General features: G+C 41.3%; 1 protein-coding gene and 1 pseudogene across 11 annotated transcripts in view; both read left to right on the top strand.

The window, feature by feature from the left end:
• USP45 (ubiquitin specific peptidase 45) overlaps positions 1-21933 on the top strand; it is a 293573-nt gene that overhangs the window by 86082 nt on the left and 185558 nt on the right. For all 11 annotated transcript variants that reach the window (XM_088472232.1, XM_088472241.1, XM_088472266.1 and 8 more), the window contains exons 6-8: positions 7015-7154; positions 11674-11766; positions 15093-15223. In XM_088472232.1, the coding sequence (XP_088328358.1) occupies positions 7015-7154; positions 11674-11766; positions 15093-15223 (364 nt within the window). The remainder of the gene's footprint in view (positions 1-7014; positions 7155-11673; positions 11767-15092; positions 15224-21933) is intronic.
• LOC148542223 (5S ribosomal RNA) lies at positions 20642-20760 on the top strand (annotated as a pseudogene).

The raw sequence follows: 21933 nt of genomic DNA, 5'->3' as shown, positions 1-21933 counted from the left end.
ATCTGATCAGTGTACCGGAAAATATTATGTGCGACTTGTCAGTCTCGTTTTATTCCTCTTTAATTAAATATAACATTTTGGAACTTTTAATTATGCGTTACTCTCTGGTTCATGTAGGAAATGCACAAGAACTCCCTGTGGAGTAGTCTCCTTTCCTCTGCACTGCGCTGCAATAGAACCTTTGGCATAAACATTCCATTAATGTAAATTGGTCCCTGCAATGTCCCCAGAACTAATGAGATTCGCTCTTTAAGTCATTAGTGCAAATATGACTTCATATGTCAAAAATCTACATTGTAGAATCACCATTTCTGGCATTTGTTAAGTCCATAACTCGTTTGCATTGACATGCTGCGTTAATCAATATTTTTTTAACTCATATGTCAGTAATGCTCATATTTATTACCCTGATAGCGAAATCATGGAAGTTGCCACTGGAATTGGAGGCCACATATTTTCATTCTTGGTATCTGTAGGCTGTAAGTTAATGAGACTCTAACTTTAAATGCCCCCTCCTTTCAATAAATGAATATATTTATTGTAAAAGAAGTACTACTAGTACTCCACTGTTTTATTTCACTTTTATATATATAAAGTTTGCTACGTTACAGTAATATGTATGCATGTGTGTATGTATATACACACACATATTCAGTGTATATAATTATGCAGAAAAATACCAAATGTCATCTGTGGCACCAGATGTTACAGATGCTATTATATTTCCAGATGTTGGTTGCATTGCACAGCTTTCTTGTGCAGACTTACAGTATAAATCTCTGTGCAGTCTCCTATGTTTACAAAATCTGAACAATCATAATTAAATAAAAAGCCAACAAACAGGGAAAACAAGTAAGTTTTCACTGTGTGTTATGTTACAATAGATAATTATACTGAGGTGCCAAGTGCTAAAGTTTAAAAAATTCTCTATATTATAATATCCTAGTTTATGTGTGTGTATATATATATATATATATATATATATATATTTGTACCTGGATCTGACCTTAGAGCGACTGGCTAGTTAGTTAAAATTAATTAATAAATAATACTTTGTAATGATAAATTGTACAAAAGTAAATATAATATATATAATGTGCTAAACAAAGAAGTGCAAATGCTGAAAGTGCAATATACGTGCAACAATGTGTAGTACAGTATTAAATGTGTCTGTATATAAAACTAAAGTGCAAATGCTAAATCATTCATGTAGTGTAAATATTAAGACACTCATTTCATAAAAGTAGACTTATATAACGTGTAAAATCGACAGAAATACGTGCAAACAGTAAATTTTTAAGCTGGCCACACACATAGCGATTTTTTACCCGATTTGGCCGATTGCAACGAATCCTGAGGACAAATCGTGTAAAATCTGCCCAAATCGTGAGTTTCTACTCACGATGTCGATGCGCGTCCCCGCTCGTCGTACCTCGCATCTTCAAATCTGCCATGCTGTAGGGCAGATTTGCCAATCTGGGACACAATGTACTGGATGCACGATAGATCTTAAGTCAGATTGGACATTTTTTACTCCAAATCGTGACCACGATTGCCGGGGAGCTACCTGGGGAGAGTTCAGGGGAAATCGTACAAATCGTGGGATTGAGAACACATCGCTATGTGTGTGGGCACCTTTAGAGAGTAAAAAGTTTTAATAAAAACAAGCTCCCTTGATAAAGTCTTGAAAGGACGAAACGCGGTCGAGCTTGTTTTTGCCTACCACATGGACTACTAGTTTCTACCTCGGATAAGCTGCTCTACCTATGTTTTCTTTTGATGGTGTTTTTATTTTTTATTATTTTTTTATTTTGCATTTGATTTCTAATATGCAAGTGGTGTTTTAACTCTATACTGAAATATTAAATCTTTTTACTCTAAACCATTTATTGTTTGCATGTATTTCTGTTGATTTTATACGTTATATAATTCTACTTTTATGAAATGAGTGACTTAATAGTTACACTATATCACAGGTTCTCAAACTCTGTCCTCAGTGCATGTTTTGCAGGTCTCCTCACAGAATCACAAGTGAAATAATTAGCTCCACCTGTAGATCTTTTAAAATGTGTCGGTGAGTAATGAATACACCTGTGCACCTGCTGGGTGACCTGGAATACATGCACTGTGTGGGGTCCTGAGGACCGAGTTTGAGAACCACTGCACTATATGATTTAGCATTTGCACTTTAGTTTTATATACAGACACATTTAATACTGTACTACACATTGTTGCACGTATATTGCACTTTCAGCATTTGCACTTCTTTGTTTAGCACATTATATATATATATATATATATATATATGTATATTATATATTTACTCTTGTACAATTTAGCATTACAAGGTATTATTTATTAATTAATTATAACTAACTAGCCAGTCGCTCTAAGGTCGAATCTAGGTACAATCATTTACATTGTTACTAATATACCATTACTAATTATTTATTGAAAAGAGCTGACGCCCGTACCCTGGGCTTGGTTGCAGTTGAGATATATGCTATATAAAAGATTCTGGGGTATACATTTAGGTATACTGTTCATTGGCGCTTATTCCACTTGTTTTTTTATATATATAGTTTTCCAAACACGACAGGCACTCCCCAATGCCTTATAGGTTCTTGCCTAGTTGCCTTCCCCGGGAGAAGAATATCCCAATCAAATACTGCAGTGAACAGGCGGCACTCTCAGGACTTGGAAACCATCACAGGAAAATAGACCTTTAAGTCACTTATATATATTATGGACACACACACTCCCACACAATGACATATACTGTATGATTTACAGAATACAGAACATTACAGAGATATTTTCATTGATGTAAATAGAACATATTATCTATATTATAGTCATCATAGTTTATGTAACAATATAACTATATATATATATATATATATATATATATATATATATATATAATATCCGTATTTGTCCGGCACTCACAATAAAAATTGTACTTGTCCAGGTGCCCTCCACACGTAGCATATGTGTCCAATATAGATCCAAAAGAACGGCGGCACTCACAGGACTTCTTTCAATCAAAAAATTATCCACTGCTTATCACAGGCTTGAACTCCAACGTTTCAGATTATTTTAATCTTTTTTCAAGGATACAGCACAATAATACACAAACAACTCTTACCTAATATAGTAACACCACACGTGCACACTCTCCGTCCGGCTCCAGCAACTCGTCCACCCCCGATGATGTCACGCGTGTGCGTCCAACCCGACGTAACACGTCAGTGAGGCCACCCGAGAGCGGGCGGTTGCCTAGAGACAAGATGCCAAAACATAAAGTGAAACTAAACCAGCACCATTAAAAACAGAAGATCCATCTATAGACTGATCAATATAGATACGAGCATCTACTAGTAAAAGACTGGCAATACATGTATATATAGACTGTAATAAAAATAATCAAACATACTGTCAAATATACATCATGGAAAGGTTAAACTGCTGCAGCTATATTAGAGAAAACAGCTTAAGGATAATTGTTCATTTAAGCCAAAGAGTTGAACAGTGTTCTATCGGGCAATCCAACGCGCTTCCAATTGCAATAGAGATCTTTCTCTGTCACCCCCTCTGATATTTTGGGGAATATAATCGATAATTTTATACCGAAGGGAAGGTAAAGTATGTCTCATCTCTTTAAAATGGCGAGCAACCGGTTGATTTATATCCCTGCCTTCTAACGCCAAGCATATCGCTGACTAGTGCAGGGCCATCCTTTCTTTAAATTTACGGGATGTTTTTCCGATATACAATTATCCACATGGGCATTTAATGTAATATATCACAAAGCTGCTACTGCACGACAAGGTGTATCTAATGAGCAATTTTTTCCCTGTATGGGGATGAAAAAAAGTGTCCCCAGTGTCCAAAAAGCTGCACATTGTGCATCCAAGGCATCTAAAGCATTCTAAAGAACAGAACGTGCGGATTACAGAGATATTTTCATTGATGTAACTATAATGTTTTCTATTGTGGAACGGGATGTAGTTCATATCCCAGCTGTCAGGATGTCTAACCCTTATGGTACAATCCTTGCTGTCTTTCAACATAGCAAACTCCCAAACATCTGTATTGACTGCTACTGTACCACCTCTAACCCACATAATTGGCTCATAATATGGATCAATTTTCATGTCACCATAAGCCTTGAATCTCTTTCTTGTGGAGGGACTTTCCTGTTTCGTGTTACATATTTGCAGTATTTGGTTTTCATGTTTATTTTCTGCCCCTGGTGCAATGAACTGTCATCCTAATTGCCACTATAAGGAAGCAATGCTTGGTTGTGGGATAGAATTTCACTACAAAACTGGATTATTCAACTATTAAATTATCTTTTGAAAAAACAGTACCTAATGTTCAAGGGAAGGCCCTGTATAAGAGATGTACAGTAAATCCTCCTACTGTACTACTGCATCATATACTGATCATTGCATTTTACTACTGACTAATTATTTACTGCATACTTGCCTACTTTTGAAAAAGCGTTTCAGGGAGATTGTGATAGCATTACCTATGAGCACGTGGTATAATGGACGTGTACTGCTACATCTGAGACCAGTGTCATGAAATTGGCTTACATCCAAATGTAAAAGAGCCCAAAAGCAGTTAGTAAGATCTGTTTGATGAAAACACACTAAAATACTTTTCAGAAAATACATGTAGCCATAGGGATCATTGTGCCTTATAACCAAGGCAGGGAAATTTATACTAATGATCACATTTGAATGTTTGGGAATCGGTATGATTTACCGCCGGAGCCATGCCCGGTAGTTGGAATCCCAACAGCGGCATCCCGGCAGAGGAGGAAATCCCGATGGTCAAAGGTAAGTACATACTAACCTATTTCTACCCCCTAACCCTCCTTTAGGGGTGCCTAACCCTAATCCCCCTCTAACTGCCTAAACCTAACCCCCCTTCCCCGCCGCCTAAACCTAAGTCCCACGGGGGTACCTAATGCTAACACCCTTCCCCTAGCTTAAACCTAACCTTCCCAGGGGGGTGCCAAACCCTAAGTCCCCCCGGGAACCTAAACCTAACCCCCCCGCGCGGCTGTCCACGCTCGGTACCCGGCGTCTCTTCGATCGGGATGCCGGGCGTCGGGCTCCCGGCGTATGTCTGACAGACTTCGGCATATCGATGCCTGTCTTTAGACCCTTGCCGGGATATGACAGTTGAGAAGCCGGCTGTTGGGATTAGGTCCGCCGGCTTCCCGACTGCATACCGAATGTATGTATACGTAACAGCTTCATAATGGGGTTAAGGTGCAATCAGGGAGATTGGCAGACTGTTCAGGGAGACAGGGAGATTGCTGCTACTTCAGGGAGTCACCCTGACAATGAGGGTTGGCAAGTATGAGTTACTGCCATACTATAGTTTAGGGATGGCCATAGGTAAAATATCAAGTGGCTATCGATGGTAACCAACCATGCAATGGATGACAATCGATGTCTTCACCAAACCGATGGTCATCCCTGTTCTATCACTGACTGGCTAGTGGGCCAATCAGAGCCGGGTGTCGGGGGTGGAGCTATGCTCAGTGTCCCGGGAACCTTGTAAAAAAAAAAATATATATATATATTCGGTTATGTGTTTCTATCGATGGAGGGAAACCATCTGGTTCTCCCCCAAGCGATGGGAAAAACATTCGACTTCGGTCATAAACCATTGATGATTATGAATCGTCGATAGCCATCCCTACTATAGCTGATATATTACTCTTGATTACATACAATTATTATCTTGTTGTATTTTACTCTGTCTTGTACAGGTTAGCTTAAGTAAAGCGCAACAGGGTTAATAGCAATTATTTTTTAATTTATTGTATAGTTTTTTCAGAACTCACTCTTTATCCAAATACTATGGGCTTGATTCAGAGATACATGCGATGACCATCACTGCTTCGATTCCATACGCCAGTGATTTTCAACTCGTGGCACACTAAACTAAATTATAAAACTGCCAAGGCTTTCCATTATTTCTTTTTTCATATATAATAAATATCAATATATATTTAATATATGTTGATATTTTTATTATTTCTGTTAAAATGACACAATCACAATGGCCCTATCACAATGGCCTCCACAGAAAAAACACAATGACAGTGGCCCCCACTGAAAAAAACCCACAATAACAGTGGTTCCCACAGAAAATACACAATCACAATGGCCCCCACAAAAATAAAACACATTGACCCCTACCTTCCAATAGCAGAGAAGATTGCAGTTGTGCCTGTCCCTCAGTGGCAGGAGTTGCAGCTGCACTGGTGTGGAAAGAGTCCTGAATGGTCACTCACTGCAGAGCAGAGCAAGGAACACTGTGCTGGCAAGACGGTGACTAGGCATGCGTAACCTATAATGTCACGCCACCGCGTCTCCATAGGTCGGGCCGTGTCTGAGCAATCTCTAAGAGCCCAGCGCTGCCCGGGACTGAAGTTTTAAAATAAACTGGCAGCGGATGCACACTGGTGGGCACATCTTTGGCGGCACACCTGTGAACCGCTTGCGGCACACTAGTGTGCCACGGTACAGCGGTTGAAAAACACTGCGTTACGCAGTGGACTTGCGAAAATATGCCAATGAATCAGCTGCCATCTTGTGCACAGAGACACCCACTGTTGGTGTCTCACATCTGCCACTTACATCCAAAAGTAGAAACATCGATTGCAAGCCTATGCTGTCACACCTAAGATGCCGGGGCCTCTCCAGCTGTGAACAAATTCGCAGAGGCTCACTAGGGCACAGCCAGAAAACAGTCTCCCCCATCGCTGACTACCTGTCACTCACTCTGTGAAAAAATACTGTCTGCGACCGCCGCCAACCAATCGCTGTACGTGCGCTGTGCAGCTTTGTCGCATGCACAGATTCAAAATATAGCTCCACTACGTCTGACATCGACATTGCATGCATTTCTGAATCAGTCCTTATATAACTGTGTGGCAATATGCATGTGTGTATATTATGGTAAACAAATCTATATGTTATGTTTCAGGATCTACTTCAAAGCTTATTTGCCTACAAGAACAAAGCAGTAACATATTTAAAGAGAGATCTGCCCATTGTAGCACATCTGTCCCTGTGAAAGGAATAGCAAATTTAGGCAACACCTGTTTCTTTAATGCTGTCATGCAGGTAAGAACTTGTTTTTTTGTTTGTTTTTTTTAAACGTACAATTTTAATGATCTAGAAAATGAGCTGCTTATATTTGAATTATGTATGTCTACAAGCACCATATTGCATCCAATATTTTAAAAAATGCAAATTGATTGGAATTTATCTTCAAATATATACAGAGGAAGTAATTTTTTGGGTGAATTTGTAAATATCTTCATCTCCTACATTAGTCAAGTCACAAAACCAGATGATGCTGGAAAGCTTCAAGGTTGTATATTAGGAATTTAACACCAGAGGTTCCATTGGATGTCCTCACCATAGTGCATCCTGCATTTTGTGAATTTCTATTTTTTTCTTTAAGTAAACTTCAGTGGTTGCAGTGACTCAATCTAGAAGTGGAAGAGGTTCATGTAAGTGTAGTTGTGCAGGAATGGCAATGGATGCAGAATGTGTACAATAACAGCAGGTAAGGAGCCAGAGCCCCACCTGCACCTGCCAGTACTGTCATTCACAGCATGCCCCTTTTCCTGTCCTCCAACCAGTCCACACAGAGATTTGAGGCCGTTTCAGATGGGGAGAGCATCTCCTGCTTCATGGTCAGTGAGGAGTACTGATAGGGCCTGCCTCAGATGTTGAACTGTGGGACTTCAGCCTTTAGCAGATCAACCGTGTTCGGCGATTTAAAAGTCATGGACATCCTTTCATTCTCAACTTCCCTCCCTGCTGAAAGTGATGGATAAAAGATACAGGGTGTACCACAAGATTTGTGGTGCACTTGCACGGAACACTGTAGAATCAGACATGACGGACTTGCTGCTGGGGCTTTAACTCTGACATATGACGGGACTACTGCATCCTGCTCCAAATTTATGTCAGCGAGAATGAGCAGATCAGCCTGGGATGTTGTCAAAGTGAACCGGAACCAGGTTCCCAGTTACCGATTCCGGCAGTGCTGGTCTCTCTGGGCTGCTGCGGTCCCGCACCGGCTGGCACCCACCACTGTAAAGATGGACCTTCTCCCGGCTGCTGTTTTTCCCCTCTCCTCCTGGCTGCTGCTGTGCATCTCTGGTTGCAGAAGGCCGCGGCCCCCATAGGAATGCATGCCGTCACGACACACCAAGTATGGCGTCAAGTAAATTTAATGTTTGAAATCATCTCCCTATAAAAGGGAGTCTCTGAGCACTCTTCAAGTGTCAGAGTATTAGGCTTCACATCTTTGTTCCAGTGTTTGTTCCCAGTGAACCCCTAGTGTATTATCTGTGTCCTAATCCAGTTTGTCTGATTATTCTCCTTGGTCAGGTATACTGCACTTGTTACTCTGTTCATGGAGCTGCTGTCCCTAAAAGGTATCTGGCCTTCAAGTATGATTGACTTTGGGTGGGTGAGGGATGCACTGTCATTATATCACCACATAGTGATAGTGCGTCCCTCACACACCTAATGACTATTCACCATGCTTACTGCCCTGGTATTTCTTGCGCTTAGTGACTTCATGGTACTGACTTTGGATATTTTTTTGACCTTGTACCACATTGTCTGCCTGGTTCTGACCCATTCCTGATGCCTTAGCTCCAGTTCGCCCCACGGCGACCAGTTTCACCGCCTGCCCGCAGTTCCTTCATACCCACAAGCCCATACATTGGAACCCAGTCAGGGGGCCGCGACCTGCGTATCGAGCGCAACAAAGCTCAAAAGCTTTTGAGGGGGCCTCTGGTGAAGGCCTCTGATACGTTACGTTAGACTCCGCACCTCTGTTCTGTGTCTATGCCAACTTCAAGCAGTAAATCAATTGTTTTTTTGCCCCCGATGTCTGTCTAAAGTGACAGGATATCGGGGTGTGATATTCAATTGTTTTGGGCGCCCATGCTTTTTTGCACGTCATACCAAAATAGACCGGGTTTAGCCCACGTAAAGCAGCTAAACCCTTTTAAAGTCCTGTTTAGCGCACCCATTTCTGTTCACCACTTTGGGAGTGTGTGAGGAGAAATCTGTGCACCTGCTGCATTTGTGCCAGACCAGAGCAACACTTTAATTGCTCTGTCGGGCGCCCACTAGTAGCTGCCGCAGATGCAAAGTGTACGGTAATCATAAACACCGTCTATCTGAGAGTTCTGCCAGACATTTACTGGAGGAGATAAAGGAAAAGTTTAACTACACCAACAAGTACATAAGAAAAGCTACCAAGCTGAGTTCCCAGGAGATGGAGTGAAACTTATGGTGCGTACACACGGTATGAACGATAACGATATCGTTGTTCGATCTCCTGGGTGTGCTGGACGATCGATATCGATCATCCAGCACACCACCAACTCACCAACGACTATAGCGATCCGCGATCAACAATCGCGGGTCCCTATAGTAACCTGGTCGATATCGACCAGGTTGGCCTGCATGCAAGGGCGGTAATCGATATCGACCATACATCGCATCGCAGGTCGTTGGGCACCAAAAAATGATAACGATATGATCAATATCGTTATCGTTCATATCATCCATTTTAATTGTACCGTGTGTACGCACCATTAGACAGAATATTTCATCTTGTGGTAGGCCTTGATATCTCTGAGCTGTTAGTGAAGAGCTGTGGAAGGCAAAGATGTTTCTAGAGAGATTTACATTATGAAAATGATGTATGGCCTCATAAATGGGATTAAAAGTCTTTTGCTCCTAAATCCCCACTTGTATTTACAAGGCAAGTCTTCCTTCCATTGTACATACATAGTCACTGTATAGAGAGCACTGTGTCATTATGTGATTATTACATATCACTAGTTTATAACAGCATTTAAATAGACTCATTTATTTTTTATCCTTATGTAAAAGCTAGTTGATGTACTTGTTTAGGGATTTTCCTGTTATATTGGGTCCCTACTGTAATTTGTAACTTTTTATTCCTTTTTTCTCCTTTATTATTTTTTTTTAAATTGTACACTGAGAGGAGACAATTCCACGTTGATATCCTTGATCGCTATGTAGACATGTCTATACAGTGCACACAGCGCTTTAACAAAGCAGGTCATGGAACAGCGGCAGGCAAAAATAAGACATGCTCCCTCCTGTGTTTTTCTCCATTGTTCGCAATGTAAAGGATTTGTGCATTGTACAGCATCAGTAATCTCTATATTGAGCATCTGTCTTATTTGTTCATCTGTATAAAGAACTGTGAGGAGAGTAAGAAATACCTATGAGCTTGGGGTTTTTCGTGTAATTGCAACAAGGCAAAATGTTTCCTGATGTAAACGTAGTAGATTATTAGACTATTGACATTGCAAAACTACAGTATTCAGTGTTCAATTTATAGCCCTTTATTCAGACTAGGACAAATCTCAAGAGTCAAAACTAGCTCCTATAAATCCGTATAATTGTGTTTACCATTGCTAAAATAGCTATGTGACATGTTGATTTGTCTACCAATAATAAAGAGAAAAATCTCTTGGCCCATATGTAGAAATAAACCAATATACAAAAAAAAAGAAGACATGTTTGCTTATGGCCATTTGAGATCTTCATTTCATTTACTTTAATCATCTTAATGAAGTCCAGCATGATTGAATGAGCAAATTACTTTCTAGCTAGCAATAATATGTTAAGCAGAAGCACACTTGAATACATTGTGTAGGCATAGGTAACATCATTGCCGGGTTCCTGTGCAGTTAATCATCATGTTGCGTTCTGTGCAGCTAAGAAGGCCAGGGTTTAATTTGTTGATATGTCATGGTTCATTGCTGTCTCTGTCAGTGGCAAGTGCTATAATACCCAATTAGTACAAGCGTAGGAGAGGAATCTATCTCTCCTACTAGAGTGTTCTTGTTTAGGTCACCTCCCCAACCAAAACTCTCATCATTAAAGATGTTTATGATAAATAGTAAAGGGTCACATGCTTACCAGAACCTACTTTCCTGCATCGGGGAGTCCTAACAAGGACAAAACATGCTGTCTGTAGGTGGATAATTTGTGTCAGTCTATGAATTCAGTGGGTAAAGCATTGTCTCGAAGGGCTTTCATGTAAATACCATTACCCAGAAACATATTGTTCTGAACATGAATGGTCTATATATATATTCCAGTTAGGGAAAGTATAAAAATATTAATTAAATTATCATTTACCATTCCATTGTCCCTAAAATATATACAGATGTGTTACCACAATTAGATGTTTACTAGGGAAAAGTAAATAATACCCCAAAACAGACCCAGACTGAAATACCGACCTTTCTGGCTGATGTACATATGATATACATATTGTTATGAAGTCCACCACTTACAGATTTGTTAAACACCAATTATTTCTGTTTATTGGCTGAAACATTCCACCTCTGTAGAAGGGCAAGAAAATATTTAAGGTTATGCTGAAAGTGCCTTATGTTAAGAAGCCAACAGTAATGTTTAATGTGATCGGTTATAAAGGAAACGTAATGTTATTACTAACAAGAAAATTTAATCTTATTGTAATAATGAAAATAATGCACTTTATATTTATTTATTTAGTTAGTTAAAGCTTTAGCACCTTATGGTAATGAGTCATGTCTTTTTTCAGAATCTGGCCCATACACACATGCTAACTGCGGCTCTGGCTGAAATGAAAGAAAAGGGTACAAAAGTGAAGATATGCCAAGATGAAGAGAATTTGGTAAGACTATTTGGAGCAATTGGTCTGCTTTTCTAGATGTGAAACAAGTGTGTATTGTCCATATTATTCATTAAAAATGTGATATTCTGGTTAAAAGTATATTGAGGTGCCTACAAAAAAACTAGGTTGTTCTTAATTGACATTACAAACAACATAAGATGGTCACAGTGGCGGATAAAGGGAAAAATCAGTTTGGGGTGATGTGGAGGTAGACTCAAAGGGAGTGTGGCCATGTAAACGAAGACCCTGCCATAAATATAGATATGCCGGCACACCATTGGGGGGTGTACAGCTTCATGGTGAGCCGTCTCGTTGCTATGTGACAGAACAATGGTATGCAGTGGGGATATTGACAATCACTATGTCAACGCTGCAGATTTTGGAGCCCCATTGCTGGGACAATGTTAAAATGCTACTTTTTTTTTGCCAGGTTAACTTTAAACATGAAGAAATAACAGCGCTGTGAGACACCTGTGACCAATGGATAAAATGTAACCAGCTATGTCAAAAAGATAATTTAATATACTCATAAATTAAAATAAATATATCATTGGCCAATGAGACACATACACAATAAAAAATAAAAATATGTAACACTGTGTTGTGCTTCTGTTTAATGTTTTTGCCTCTTACATTGACCATAAATACTGTGTTTCTGTGATAATAAGACGTACCCCGAAAATAAGCCCTATCCTTACTTTTGAAAAATGGTCCAAAATAAGCCCTACCCCGAAAATAAGCCCTAACAAAATCCCCATTTTGTCCGGTCCCTGCCTGCTCTACACTAAAATGCCCCCAGCTCTGCCCCCCGCATGGAATGGATGCCGCTGTTAAAGATTTAACAGTGGCATCCAATCACAGCTGCAGTGTCTCACTCTCTCACAGTGAGCGCGCGGCAGCTGGCATACGTGGCAGCGTCATTTACAACAGCGCCGCGGAGGAGAGGAGAGAAAATGAGGAAAAAAAATAAAAGTAAGTAAAGAATTGTATTGCATTATTGAAATCGCTGTCAATGTTAATTAAAATAAGCCCTACCCTGAAAATAAGCCCTATGGAGTTTTTTTGACCAAAAAAGAAAATAAGACAGTGTCTTATTATCGGGGAAACACGGTAGTTTGATTTGGCGCTGGACCACCAACCAGAGGTACCCCTGAGAGTGTCCCGAGGCACCCCAGGGTGCCACGGCACACAGTTCGGGAAACACTGGTGTAGAGGGCGATTCAAATGATGCGTGGGCGGCGATACTTTATGAGCGCCCAGTTTTGCAATTCAATTGTTCTGGGCATAATTAATTATCGCCCCCTTCACGCTTTATTAGACCAGGTTTAGCCGTGCAAAATGGGCAGCACAGATGGTGTAAGGGTTAGCATTACTGCCTCACAGCACTGAGGTCGTGGGTTCAATTCTCACTACGGCCCTAACTGTGTGAAGTTTGTATATTCTCTCTCTGCTTGCGTGGGTTTCCTCCGGGTACTCCGGTTTCCTCCCACACAAAAATATAATGGTAGGTTAATTGGCTCCCAACAAAAATGATCCCTAGTGTGTATGTGTGTGTGTGTGTGCGCATGTGATAGGGAATATAGATTGTAAGCTCAACTGGGGCAGGGACTGATGTGAATGGCCGAATATTCTCTGTGAAAGCGCAGCGGAATATGTGTGTGCTATATAACTGGTAATAAATAATAAAAATATAATAAACCTGTCTAAATTCTGGTTGGGGCGCCCTAACTGCGGATAGTGCGAGCAGAAGTGTCGGCACCGGCGGCGGGTCATGCTCAGATGCAGCAGGATTGAATTGCTCCGTTGGGTGCTTTAAAAAAAACAATTGAATAGCCCCCAGGATGTCTAGAAATCCACTTTTCTGCTTAAGTGCCACTGAAGGTGCGAAGTATGCAGCCATCTCTGCCAGCTAAGACCTAGTCCAAAAATGAAGTAATTTTTCAGAGTAGAAATGGCTGTGTGACTCTCTGCACAGCAACGAGTGTCCCAACATATGTGCACTCTAATCATTTATCTAACTTCAAAATGATCACTCTGCAATATGAACTCTCATAGTTTTAACTACTCCCTATTTTGAAAGGTATGTACTCACTCCACCCACCCCCTCCCATTGGCCGCTGACTGCTAAAGCTCCTCCACAAATCTATTTAAAAAAAGTAATTTTACACTGCAATGAATTTTAATTTTTCACAAATAAAGACTGATTAATGCACAGTTGGGGAAGGAGAACCCTGCACATATATTTCTAAGTGTTTAAATAAAAAAATATATATATTTGCATCTGATTCGCAGAGGAATTCAGATGCTCCAAGGTACTTGGGTAGTTATTAGCTGCACAGTTCAGCCACTAACTTTAATGTATTTCTATTATGTGCTGCTAATCTTAGTATTTTATGTTCTGTCCATGAAGAAACAACTCCAGTCTCAATCCAGTCTCCTCTCAGCCAAGTACGACAAGGGGAGAGAGTCCCAGCTGGAGTTTGGCAGATGCAACTGACTGTGAATAGGTCGTAGAGAAGCAACTATTTAAAATATCGCAAATTAAAATTACGTTTTAGACTGACTCTGAATAAGGCCCATTATGAGAGAATTTAACGTTATGTCAAAGTCATCTTTTATATGTAATCAAGCAGACTGTCCACTACAGGCTGATGATAGAGGTTTAGGGAGGGATTTAGGGATGCATGCAGTGTCGATGCCGCACACAAGCGGCACTGTGCATGCATCCTGATGGTTACTGCTCTAAGATGTCAAACAACTATAGACACAGAGCGAGGCAATTTCAGTTGGCGTTTAGCATGCAGGCTCTTAGTGTCAGGGATTGTTTTCGATATTTAGAAATGGCTCAGTAATTTGTAATGTGCTAGCTCACAGATGATAACATATTTACTAGTGGTCATATTGTATATGTCTAGTAAGATTATTTATTAAGAGCGTATCTTGCATTTGTTCACACTGCTCATGTTCCAGAACTGAATGTATATAAGTGTGGGTGAAACAGTGTTGTACGCATTTCAATTGCCTCTACACATATGACTTAAGAGGTGTAACTGGGTTGTAAGGCATCATTCTCATTTAGGCAAAATTGAGAGAGGGTGTGTCGACACAAATTGTCAACACCTGTTTTGAGATGTCGAGAATTATGCCCTGATGATGATGCCCAGGTGTATACATAAGGATGCATTGCAAAATATGTTGCTCTGCATATAGGCGAATATACACATTATTTATGTGCACACAGTTTGGGAGCAATATGCATCGGATTTACTTCCAATTCTGCATCAGGCCTTTAGTATTGAAGTCATGTTGTGTGCCCTTTGTTGTAGAATCCCCTGGTGATTAACCTTCCCAGTCCTGGACCTCTCACATCTGCAGTGGTTTTATTCCTGCATAGTATGAAAGAGACTGGAAAGGAACCTGTGATGCCAAAAATGCTCTTCAGCCAACTCTGCCAAAAGTAAGTAATAGATCTTTTAATTTCTTCTTTTGTCTTAACTTAGTGTTTATAAGTACGCAAGCATCACTTGGAAAGACAACAACACTAAAATTACATTAAGAGCATGGCCCATTTTCATAATGGGAATGTATAAACATTCAAACAGGAAAACAATAACATTGGGAGATTTGGTTACAGGGGAAAGGTAGAGAGGGGATTGATGAGGAGGGGGGAGAAGCAGAAAGGGGTTGAACCACAGACAATAACAGGTGGGGAATGGAAATTAGCCTCACTGAAGGGGGAAGAGGAACCATTATGAAGGGAGGGAAGGAGCGTGAAAGGAGCACAAGTGCTGGCAATCTTTTCCATGCATGCAACGTGTCAGATATGGTTTTTGACCTCTGGGGGCTGGTTGTAACTGTTTCCAGTGGGACGCTGTCATAGAGTTGGTGGCTGATAATATATGAGAGACCAGTTTTATTGAATTTCTTAAAAGGTTTTGAGGTGGATAGCAAATGAAAAAGCCTCAAGGGTCTTTAAGGACCCATGCTTCCATCATTGAGTAAAGAAGTCTCTGAATCTTGTCTCAAAATCGTGAAATCATCAGGCAGGTCCACCAAATATGAAGAAAGGTACCCATGTGGCCACATTCTTCAATAGATAGGATCTGCTGAAGGAAACATACTGTGTAGTCCAGTGGTCTTCAACCTTGGCTCTCCAGCTGCTGTGGAACTACACATCCCAGCTTGCACTGCCACCTCTCTGATATAACAGCATGCTAAAACTATGGCAGTGCATGCTGGGATGCGTAGTTCCACAGCAGCTGGAGGGCCAAGGTTGAAGACCCCTGATGTAGTCTATCCGGGGTCTGATACCAGCAATGATATACCTTGTACACTGTTTCCTTAATAAGCGCTGAAATCAAAGAACAGGCTATGTATTCACTGTTTTCCTGCCAGGCCTCTTCATCAGGAGGGGGACCCATATCAGACTCCCATCCAAGCTGATGCCTATGTCAGAGATCTGAATTTGAGCTCAACAGCATACTATAAAGTTTTGAGATCATACATCGACCAAGGGGATCACGCAGACAGAGAATCTCAAATGGGTTTAGAGGATGAAAGACTAGGTGGGGGAAGTGAAGAGATATTGTCAAATTTAAAGGTATTTAAATAGTTTGGGCCGTAGTAGAGTGTATTTTTGCTGGAGAACCTCCGAGAGAACTACTTGTGAGCTATCGGTAAGGCGAGCAATGCATGCGACACCCATGGTGGACCAGTGAGCAGCATAACCCAGCATACATTCTGGGGTAAACAAGGGCTTGTCCCATATGGGTGTAACAGAAGAGGAGAGGGTAGAGAGGCTACATTTAGTAATACAAATATGCAACTTTATCAGTGCAAACCTGAGAGTAGGCTGGGGTGCGATGTCGACATGTGCACAAGCTTTGGGAAGGCCCCATAAGGATGAGAGGGTAGTCAGAGATAAAAACTTGGACTCTATATCCATCCAAGCAGTTGAGACGCGGGTAGCAAAGGTTGCAGCGACCTGTACAAGGCCCAATAATACATTTTAACATCCTGAAACCCTCTACCTCCCGCCATACTGATTTTTGCGTATCATTTGTTTAATTTGTGGGTGCTTCCCGTTTCAAACAAACCTGGAGAACCTCTGTTGTATCTCTTGAATACGAAGTGTGGAACAGCAAGTGGTAGTTTCTGTAGTACAGGAGCTTAGGGTGGATATTAATTTCATTAGCTATGATTATACCCAGCCGTTATATTATAAATGTTTTCTATGAAACCATGTCCCTGTTTCACACCACAGCAGGTGAGTTAGAGAATGACTGTCAGTAGTATGTTTGCTTAAAGTATCTGGATGATGACGGCAAGTACGTTGCCTGCTCTTCTCTGGTACATGCCCATTAACAGCACCTATGTTTTACTCTTTCCTACTTATGACAGAGAGCTAAGGACTCCCACCCCCAAACACAATAAATTCACAATTGTTTACAAATAAATGTATTTTATTGCTATTAGATATGACCCCTAAGGATTTTAGGTAAATTTCTTACATTAGTTATGTATGAGTGATATGACATATCAACCAAGTAATAAGTATGCAGTGGAACTTGTCCAAATCAATACACAACAAAATCACAATTATCTGGTGGTTTACACTCACAATACACTGTTATGCTACTCTGAATATTTAAATTCAGTCTAGTTTCCAAGGCAAATTCTATAATAACTATGAGACAGTTCCTTAAATAGGGACTTTTAATGGGAGTAATCTCTTTGCTATATATACTGAGGTCGGTACCATATGGAGGGTGGCAGATTATTTTTTCTCCTCAAAAAGATCCTAACTCCTGAGATTCTGATGGCTATAACATAGTCTGGGCTTGTTTACATTATTTATTGGACTTGTCTAGTTTTTATATGTTTAGCTAAACCAAGTTTGTTCAGGAAATTATTGATCGTCCAAAAAATAAGGAGCGTCTGAGGTGAAGTGTGAGGTGTATGCTGCAAACCAACTTTACACTTCCACCCTATGTCCGTTCAGAGTAGCCAGCAGCCCTAGATCTTCTCCCTAACATACCTTACACTAACTCAGCTGGCCTAACGGCTTTCCTCCTCTTGGGGGCAATTCAGTGCGTTTTGAATAGCTACAGGAAGTAGTTCCCGGAGCTATTCAATTGTCCCCATCACACCCTGCACTTAGTCGGGAGATGCCGGTTACTGCGTTTTTAGCCATGTCTTTAGTCGCGGTAACAGGCATTTTCTGACAAGTACTTGCCGCAGTGCTGTTAGCACACGTGCACTGCCAAAAAACAGCATCGCAGCCCTAGTTTAATTGGTTTTCTGCTCGCACCTCAGGAGGGTACGAGCTGAAATCTTCTAGTCTGGAGTTTACAACGTGGTCAATTAAATTTTTTGACTGGCGTTGCATGCATACAAAGTAAGGGAGTAGGCTTGGGATCCAAGTATTGGGTGGAGGGTTTTATTGAAGTGAGTTTCCTGAAGAAATATCAGGTCACTAGCAGATGCTTTCAATAATGAACAGAACAATTTTTTTCTGTTTTGGGGGCAATTCAGTCCATTAACATTGTGGGAAAGAATACTTAGGGGCATTAGAAAGAGTGGAGGAGGTTGAGGGTGTAGCAAGAAAGAAGGGCAGGGGAAGTTGTGTACCTGTTCTGCAATAAGGTGTGGGAGGGAGTGAATCAGGTCACAATGTGCAAAAAAACCCACCGTCCTAGGGTGCTGGCAAGAGAATGGGAGGGGGTCAGCACTGTCTGTGCCAGTAAGCTAGCTAAGGGCAAAATGCCCAGGGGGATTCCCCAAGAAGGAAAGAAATTTAAAAAAAAGGAAGGGCGAGGGAGGAGTAAAGGAAGTTGGCAACAGGGCCCCCCAGTTCAGATACAGAAAATTAGATGGTGCACAAGAAATAACAAATTTCTTCTTCAGTGTCCATAGAGATCCACAGGGATACCATGGGGAATATTATGGTTGGAATACCAGACACCATACAGTTAAAGTTTGGCTCCCAGAATGCCCTGGGTCCTCCTCCATATATACCCCACCCCAGCCATAGGACTTCAGTTTGTTGTTTGGTGCAGCAGGATTCAGACGCACTTTTGTAACAGGGGACTGCTCAGTCCTAAGCTTTTATTTTAAGTTTTTTGAGTTGGCATTATCAAGCGTCTATACTAAACGCATGTACTGTGACTCCATCTATCTCTGCCGGGCCGCAACATCAGTAATTGTGCTGGTGATTTTGGCGGGTCGTGGCTGGGCTTAGCTAGCAGCGATGCTGCCACCTGGACTGTCCTGGATGCTCAGAGATGTAAGGTTAGTCGATTCCTCGCTTACGTGGAATCGCCCACGGCATTCCTTGCTTCTGGTGTCAGAGACGCACCAGAAGCCGCTGCTATAAGGATTGTCCGCATCCTTACTACACCAGCCAGGGCCCTATCGTCTGACGCCAGGGATCGGCAGCAGATGCTATCTGCTGCCACGAGGCCAGCGTACCCGGTTGGTTAATTTCCGTCTGTCAGTTATAACTATCACTGTTTTATCTCCATCCTCTTGGGGTGGGAGTTTCCTTATGAGTACTTCACATTCATTAAGATATTTGTGAAGGTAGTCACATTGCATTGTTACCTTTATACATATATATGCTAAGCGTAAAGGAACACAGCAGTTCAGGCAGGTTTATTTATCACTGATATTGCTTTATTTGACCCTCAACTACCAGAATGGTAGGGGTTAAATTGTACTTCACATTAAAGGCCCCCATACATCAGAGATTGATTGCAGCAATCGTGCAATTTGCAATCGCTTGTGTATAAAGATCTTTCCCTTTTTCAATCGATTGTGGCAATTCTGCAATCGATTGAAAAAGGTAAAGATTTGTATACACAATCGATTGCAAATTGCACGATTGCTGCAATCAATCTCTGATGTATGGGGGCCTTTACTTGTCAAGACTGAGCTGCCATCACCCTCTCTCCTAATTAGTTGGAGATGCTCAGCTGCAATTGATCATGGAAATGTCTGTCGAGGGGAGATTTGGGCTCTCTCTGAGTATACCTATCTCCTAGGACCAAGGTATATAGCACTGGAATCCTACCAACTTTTGTGTTTGTATAAGTTTATTCGGTGCCGACTTGTAAGTATATTTGTATACATTACACTTATATCCTATTAATGTGATATTTATATGCATGTAGATCCTACCAAACTTATGTGTTTAGGTAGTTGATTTTAATGCCCTTTTGCAAATATATTATATGCATTTTATTTGACTTATGCTAACTCTGCTGAAAAAAAAAGTTTTTGTTTTCTTTTGTTTTTCTTAACTCCCAACTACCTGGTGTACAGGGGTTAGAGAGTACTTCACATTTAATTTTATCTGTGAAAAGGGTCATATTGCATTGTTAAGCCTACACTGGTTGTAGGTTACTTCCAAGTATTTCCCATGTCTCAGGACAAGGGTAAACATGACTGTTGTCCCTGTGCTGCTTTCATTTAAATCCTGTGCAGTTAGTATCTCAAGATTTCGTAGAGGATGGACTGTGGTTTGATTGTTATACACCACAACAGTCCACCTCGCCAGCACCGGTTCTGGGGTCTCCTTGAATGTCCTCCTGGTCTCAGGTTATGACGCAGTTAGTGGACCGCGTATCAGCTCCCACACTGCCTCCCACTTTGGATTACCCACAGTGATTACAGCCTGCTATATTTTTTCTTCCCATACATCCTTTCTGGATGGAGGGTTTTGTCCACTCAGTGCAGAATCTGTTTTTTTAGTATCTACCTATCTGCAGATGTTACAAGTGAATAATGCATCAGCCGTCTAAGCATATAGATGGACTGCACCATCCTTTCAGTCCACCCTGCTTTCAGATTCTGATATATAATTTGAGGAGGCAGAACCTACAGCCACACCACACTGGACATGCCCAAGCTCGTCTGATCTTAGAAACTATGCAGTGTTGGGGCTGGTTAGGACTTGGACGGGAGACCACCTGGGAATACCAGGTGCTGTAGGTAAAATTCTCCCTCTGGGCCTATTTCGGAGAGGAGGAGCACCATTCATGAGTGGATGTTCCTCTCTAGCAGGGGCGGTTATTTCAATTCTCATTATAGAAGATGAAGTACTGGCTACTAAACCCTGATAAACTTGGTGTTCAGCACCAGAAGGTGATTTAGGCTGGATTCCCTCAATCTGAACAGCTCACTGAGCTTATGGGGGAAACATGGAACACTCCAGGTAGGCTGTTCCAGATTCCAAATAGACTAGTGTCTTTTTACACTCTCCCACAGGAAGAGTGCATCAGGTGGGAAATCCCTCTCCCTACTGGGGATTCTTACATGACACCTTCCTAAAGGGTTACTCCCCAGGAGGTTGTTTGCACAACTCCCGGTTCCTTTAGCTAACAAGGAAGGAGTTATTACTCAGATTTGTTCTTGATTCAGAAGCTAAATGGGTATTGCTCTATTCTGAATCTGAAATCTCTCAACAGGTTCATCCATGTGCCCAAGTTCCGTAGGAGACCCTATGGTCAATTATGCTGGCAATGGAACCTGGGGATTTCATGGTGACCTGGACATACAGGATGCATGTACCTATTGCACTATCCACCAAGGGTTTCTGAGTTTGGCTGTTCGTCAGCAACATTACCATTGCCTTTGGTCTGTCCAGAGCCCCTTGGGTGTTTACCAAGATAATGGTGGTCATAACTGCACAATTCAGAAGGAGTCAGGATACTGCCATACTTGGATGATCTCCTTATATTGACAGTCTATGGAGGTTTTACAACATCATCTCCAGATGACTACTTCCTGTCTACAGGAGCAGAGCTGGATAATCATTTGGAAAAGGTCTTCCCTTTCTCCAACAAGATGGTACATCTGGGGGTGCTACTGGATTTCCTGGCACAAAGGATCTTTCTACCAGTGGACAGGTTTTCGGCTCTACAATTGCGGATGCACAAGTTGCTCCGAAATCAGAGGGTATCCATTAACTCAGCAATACAGGTGCTGGGGTCCATGGTATCCACCTTCAAGATGGTGGAATATGCCCAGTTACATTCCAGGCCTCTACAAAGATAGATTATCTCCAGGAGGAACGGAGAGCATCATCCTTATAAAATCTCAGAGAATGCTTCTCACTCCAGAGGTATGTCACTCCCTCCTGTGGTGGCTGAGAAAGGATCATCTAAA

The sequence above is a fragment of the Taudactylus pleione genome, unplaced genomic scaffold (assembly GCF_031769625.1).
Source record: "Taudactylus pleione unplaced genomic scaffold, aTauple2 ptg000015l, whole genome shotgun sequence".
NCBI classification, from domain to species: Eukaryota; Metazoa; Chordata; class Amphibia; order Anura; family Myobatrachidae; genus Taudactylus; species Taudactylus pleione.
Note: the sequence above shows the minus strand (reverse complement) of the source record. Positions and strands in the feature narration are given on the sequence as shown.